This window comes from Coregonus lavaretus (assembly GCF_964263955.1).
Source record: "Coregonus lavaretus genome assembly, chromosome: 13".
Classification (NCBI taxonomy): Eukaryota; Metazoa; Chordata; class Actinopteri; order Salmoniformes; family Salmonidae; genus Coregonus; species Coregonus lavaretus.
Window position 1 is genome coordinate 5,265,738 of NC_140000.1, and position 5,871 is coordinate 5,271,608.

Consider the following 5,871-nt stretch of genomic DNA (forward strand, 5'->3'; position numbering starts at 1 on the left):
GGCAGGCAGGGAGGTATGTCTGAACTGAAGACAAAACAAATGACAGGTTAAAGAGAGTAAAGAGCCAGGCTGAAGACAAAGACAATTAAACTCTACTGGTGAGCTAAGTTACCGCTCTAGTAAGAACAACGATCTGGCGCCGGTGGAGAGCCATGCCCAGGAATTAGTAGTGCAGGTTGATGAGAGAATAGGATACAGCTGCGTAGGCAGGAATCACTGGAAACAACCCCCAGCTGCACAGGAGAGGCAGATCCTGAGCACGCCCCCCGATCCACTCCAGACACACACCGGCAGACGCACCAACATAATGGGGACAAACCCACATACAGATACGACAGACAAAGAGGGGACAAAACAAGGAGGAAGGGAAACAGAAAAGGGAGAGACAAGCTGCCCACATAACATTGTTATAATAAACCTTTATAAACAAAGTACAGTGTCAGCGGACTTCTTATCATCACGGCATTATCAGCAACGTTTTTTCACCACACATGAAAAGGCAATAGTTTCTGGCACACCGATTTGCCTATCATCATAAATAAGTTCCTCTTTATACAACCACTCTCAATAGTGACATTTTGGGAATGGTATTGGGCTAACTGACCAAATTCTGTTGAACATACAGTAGGCTTTGTTATACGACGACAGAATAACGTTCATACAGGTCACAGATATTATTATCTAAAATAAACAAAAACGAATTGTTTCACAACAAATGTACAGAGTTCCGCAGAAGTCTTGTCGCCTACTCAGGAAAGACACGTCATGGCCCTCTTTCCAACCTTCCTTAATTCAGAGGGGCAGGATCCAAAAGCGGTAGATCGATATTGAAGATGGAAGACGCAGCGACGCCCACTGTGATAACGTCTACCAGCAGCATCGCGGAAAACTTTTACACCTCTACTCTGGCTTACGACAGGCACTTTTTTCGTACTGCTTCGGGGCTCCTCATTTTCGCAGAAATAGTAAGTAGTCAAGTTTCAAGTTTCAAGCTCTAGGCTACGGGATACGCATGGTATACGTCGTCCAAATAAATGCTTACTTGCAGGTTCCTTCTCGACAATGCAATAACAATGACACATAATAAAATATAAGAATACGAACATAAATTAAATGGCTCAGTAGAACTGAATAAACATTTTTTAGTAGCATAAGTATTATTCAAGAAGGCACATTTTATTGTCCAATATTTACACGTTTATTGGAGAAGGGGGGGATGGGGGTCAGTGTATAAACTGAGCAGTATTATAAGAGTCTGGTAGCAGCAGTTGTGATGTGTGTGTAGCATGAATGTAAATGTGTGTGTGTGTGTGTGTGTGTGTGTGTGTGTGTGTGTGTGTGTGTGTGTGTGTGTGTGTGTGTGTGTGTGTGTGTCTGTGTGGGTGTGTACATGAGAGAGTGTGTGTGTGCTAAGGTGAGGAGAATCAGAGCAGGTGGTCAGTCCAGTTCAATTGTTCAGCAGTCTGATGGCCCAAATCTAACTGCCTGTAGTTCAGGACCTGAAGCAAGGATATGCATATTCTTGATTCTATTTGAAAGGAAACACTTTGAAGTTTGTGGAAATGTGAAATTAATGTAGGAGAATATAACACATTCGATCTGGTAAAAGATAATACAAACAGTTCCATCATCTTTGAAATGCAAGAGAAAGGCCACAATATAATATTGCAGTTTAGGCGCAATTTAGTTTTTAGCCACTTGATGGCAGCAGTGTGTGTGTGCAAAGTTTCAGATTTATCCAGTGAAGCATTGCAATACTGGACTATTTTGTATGAAGTCTGCCCAAATGTGCTGAATTGGTCAATTGACACATTTTCAAGTACATAACTATAGAGAACATACAAAAATGATATGGTAATACAACATTTAAGTTTACACACTCCACAATCCATACATGATGGATCATTAGTTTATATACTAACTTTCATACATCTAGATGGCCGGGCGGGGTGGGTGCTGTCTTCACTACCCGCTGGAGGGACTTGCGTTCATAGACAGAGCAATTCCCGTACCAGGCCGTGATGCAACCGGTCAGGACGTTCTTGATGGTGCAGGGCCAGTATTTGGAGAGGACCTGGGGCGGCATGCTGTTGTGTCCTCTTGACAAGAGTGGTGGTGTTGTTGGTTCATTACACGTCCTCGGTGATGTGGATTCTGAGGAACTTAAAACTAGTGACTCTCTCTGCTGCAGTCCGGTTGATGTGGATCGGGGCATGTTCCCACCTCTGCTTCCTGAAGTTAAAAATCAACTCCTTTGTTTTGCTGACTTTGAGGGAGAGGTTGTTGTCATGACACCACAATGCCAGTTTACTTACCTCCTCCCTATAGGCTGACTCGTTGTTGTTGGTAATCAGGCCTACAACCGTGTTGTCGTCAGCAAAGTTGATGAGGGAGTTGGTGTCGTGCAAAGCCACGCAGTTGTGGGTGAACAGGGAGTACAGCAGAGAACTGAGGACTCACCCCTGGGGGGCCCCTGAGTTAAGAGTCAGTGTGGAGGAGGTGTTGTTGCCAATCCTCACAGCCTGTTGTCTGCCCCTCAGGAAGTCCAGGATCCAGTTGCAGAGGGTGATATCCTAACTGCGACACAAACATATTGGTGTCCACGTTTGATACAATAATTTATTGAAATCAGTATGTCAGTGGCTTTCACCATCTTTCACACAATAGCTGCCATCAGAATTAATGGAGGGAATCAGTACTGCTTTGTTGATTAAACAAATTAAACACATTATGATGATCAGACATTTTGTATTGTTCATACCTTGTATCACATGGCTAATTGTACCCTTATGATAGGGGCACAATTAGTTCTGATAAAGGGAAGAGTTTGCCATTTGCTGAATCCCAGTACTTTTATACAGATTTGCAAATTGTTCAACCTGTATATTTTATATGCATTTTATACACATTTTGCATAGGCTGCTTGGCCTGTATGACAGTTTTTCACAGACGGTGACGTGACATCGTATTGAACACTGCACTAAACTGAAGGTTCAATTATTTAAAAATGTTCAAGGAACTATAACTGGAGAAAATGAACATAATGTCAACCTACTTCCTGTAATATAGACTACTTCCTGTAATATAGACTACTTTCTATAATATAGGCTTCTTCCTGTAAAATAGGCTACTTCCTGTAATATAGGCTACTTCCTGTAAAATAAGCTACAGTACTTCTTCTAATATATGCTAGTAATATAGGCTACTTCCTATAAAATAAGCTACTTCTTCTAATATATGCTAGTAATATAGGTGACTTTCTGTAACATAGGCTACTTTCTGTAATTTAGACTACTTTCTGTAACATAGGCTACTTTCTGTGTAGACAGACAATGGGTCTCAGTACAGTGTTTTATTTTCTCTGGAAAGGGAAGTTGTTTAAAAACAAGGTCAGTTTCATTGTCCCTTTTCCTTCCAGCATCAGGGGAGAATGTGACCAAAAGTCTCCTCTTCCACGTAGGCTAGACAGTCTTTTTTCCTGTGACACGAAGCAACCAATGAAACATTATTTTATTTTAATAACAGGAAGGTAGGTTTGGAGTGCAACAGAGGACAAAACTTCCCATTATTTACAGTAGCACGCATTATAACAAACTGCATCTATAGATTTATCATAATCAATGTGTTACGACATTCTTTCAGAATGCTGTCAGATCAGATAGGTGTCAGTCAGCTGTGGGGTTAGTTTCTGTTCCAGAAATACAAACTATGAAAAACCACTTGGCAATTATGTTTTATATAGCTGTTGTACTGTTTTAGATGAGAGCTTGCAGGTAAACAGAGCACTCTACAATTCAATGGATCCTGTGCATATGCCAATAAACTGTTATTTGATTTGCCTTAGGCTATATTATTTCCTTTCATTGTAATCTCTTTCTACAGTATGCCATCAAGATAAGCACAGCAAATGCATTTAAATACACGATAAAGTAGACACCACCAGAGCACAGCTATCACTGACAATGTGGCACCCCCCAAATGTGGCACATTGTTGCACATCCCAAATGGCACCCTATTCCCTATATAGTGCACTACTTTTCACTAGAGCTATATGAGCCCTGTTCAAAAGTAGTGCACTATAAAGGGAATAGGGTGCCATTTGGAATGCTGGCTATGTGCTTCCCTGTCCCCTCAGGTGTTTGGTCTGCTGGTATGGATGCTGATAGCGGGGACAAACTACTTCCGTGTGTCTGCCTTTGGGTGGGTCATGTTTGTGGCCATCTTGTACTGGGTCCTGACAGTCATCTTCCTCATCATCTACCTGACCATGGCTTACAACAGGATCCCTCAGGTCCCCTGGACAGCTGTGGTACGACACATACTACGACACATAATACAACAGCACATTATCTGACCAACTTGAAACTTGAGTGATTGGGGTTGTTTATTATATATCTAGTGATTGAATAATTGTGGAATATTTACGTAACTCAAAAGTAATGGAGTGAACTGCCTGGATGGTTTTGGGGAAGAGAGGATTTTTGTGTGCTCCTGACCATGTCTTTATGAATGTGATCAAATGAAGCCATTCTATAATGTGTACTAGCCTACAGTATCTGAATCAGCCAGCCAGGAATCCTGTTGTTGTCATTCCACAGGACCTGTTCTTCAACAGTAGTGCTACAGTGATGTATGTGGTGTTCTACAGGGCCTGTTCTTCAACAGTAGTGCTACAGTGATGTATGTGGTGTTCTACAGGACCTGTTCTTCAACAGTAGTGCTACAGTGATGTATGTGGTGTTCTACAGGACCTGTTCTTCAACAGTAGTGCTACAGTGATGTATGTGGTGTTCTACAGGACCTGTTCTTCAACAGTAGTGCTACAGTGATGTATGTGGTGTTCTACAGGGCCTGTTCTTCAACAGTAGTGCTACAGTGATGTATATGATGTTCCACAGGACCTGTTCTTCAACAGTAGTGCTACAGTGATGTATGTGGTGTTCCACAGGGCCTGTTCTTCAACAGGAGTGCTACAGTGATGTATGTGGTGTTCTACAGGGCCTGTTCTTCAACAGTAGTGCTACAGTGATGTATGTGGTGTTCTACAGGGCCTGTTCTTCAACAGTAGTGCTACAGTGATGTATGTGGTGTTCTACAGGGCCTGTTCTTCAACAGTAGTGCTACAGTGATGTATGTGGTGTTCTACAGGGCCTGTTCTTCAACAGTAGTGCTATAGTGATGTATGTGGTGTTCTACAGGGCCTGTTCTTCAACAGTAGTGCTACAGTGATGTATGTGGTGTTCTACAGGGCCTGTTCTTCAACAGTAGTGCTACAGTGATGTATGTGGTGTTCTACAGGGCCTGTTCTTCAACAGTAGTGCTACAGTGATGTATGTGGTGTTCTACAGGGCCTGTTCTTCAACAGTAGTGCTACAGTGATGTATGTGGTGTTCTACAGGGCCTGTTCTTCAACAGTAGTGCTACAGTGATGTATGTGGTGGCAGCAGCAGTGGATGCAGCCTCAATCAGCCATGCTGTTAAAGGGCGCCATAACTACAACTGCTGGGTAGCATCCACGGTAAGAAAACCACCTCAGACCACCCAGACATACATTTAAATCAAGCCAACTGTGAAAATATACCACAAATATGACTGAGTATTTATGATCAAAGCGATATTAAAATATACAATATTAAAATGCAAATATATGCCTACAAGTCAGATAAGAGAGGTATGATGCCACTGTGTACCATCCCAATGATATCTATTTGGTCCATTTAAGCCTGCTCTACTCACACCTACTATTGTACTGAATTTCAATGTTTTCATCTGTCTGTTTTTCAGTTCTTTGCCTTCCTGGTCACGCTCTGCTATGCAGGAAGTACGTATATAAGTTTTCAATTGTGGCGATCGAGGGATGAGGAACAATAA

The 5,871-nt window shown here is 42.1% G+C and overlaps 1 protein-coding gene across 1 annotated transcript; it reads left to right on the forward strand.

The window, feature by feature from the left end:
- Positions 1–833: 833 nt before the first annotated feature.
- On the forward strand, positions 834–5,871 carry LOC311140463 (CKLF-like MARVEL transmembrane domain-containing protein 8; the record flags this gene model as incomplete). Its single annotated transcript, XM_084175532.1, has 4 exons — positions 834–965; positions 4,136–4,309; positions 5,399–5,518; positions 5,785–5,871. 4 exons carry the CDS (start codon positions 834–836, stop codon positions 5,869–5,871), a joined length of 513 nt encoding a protein of 170 aa, XP_084031658.1.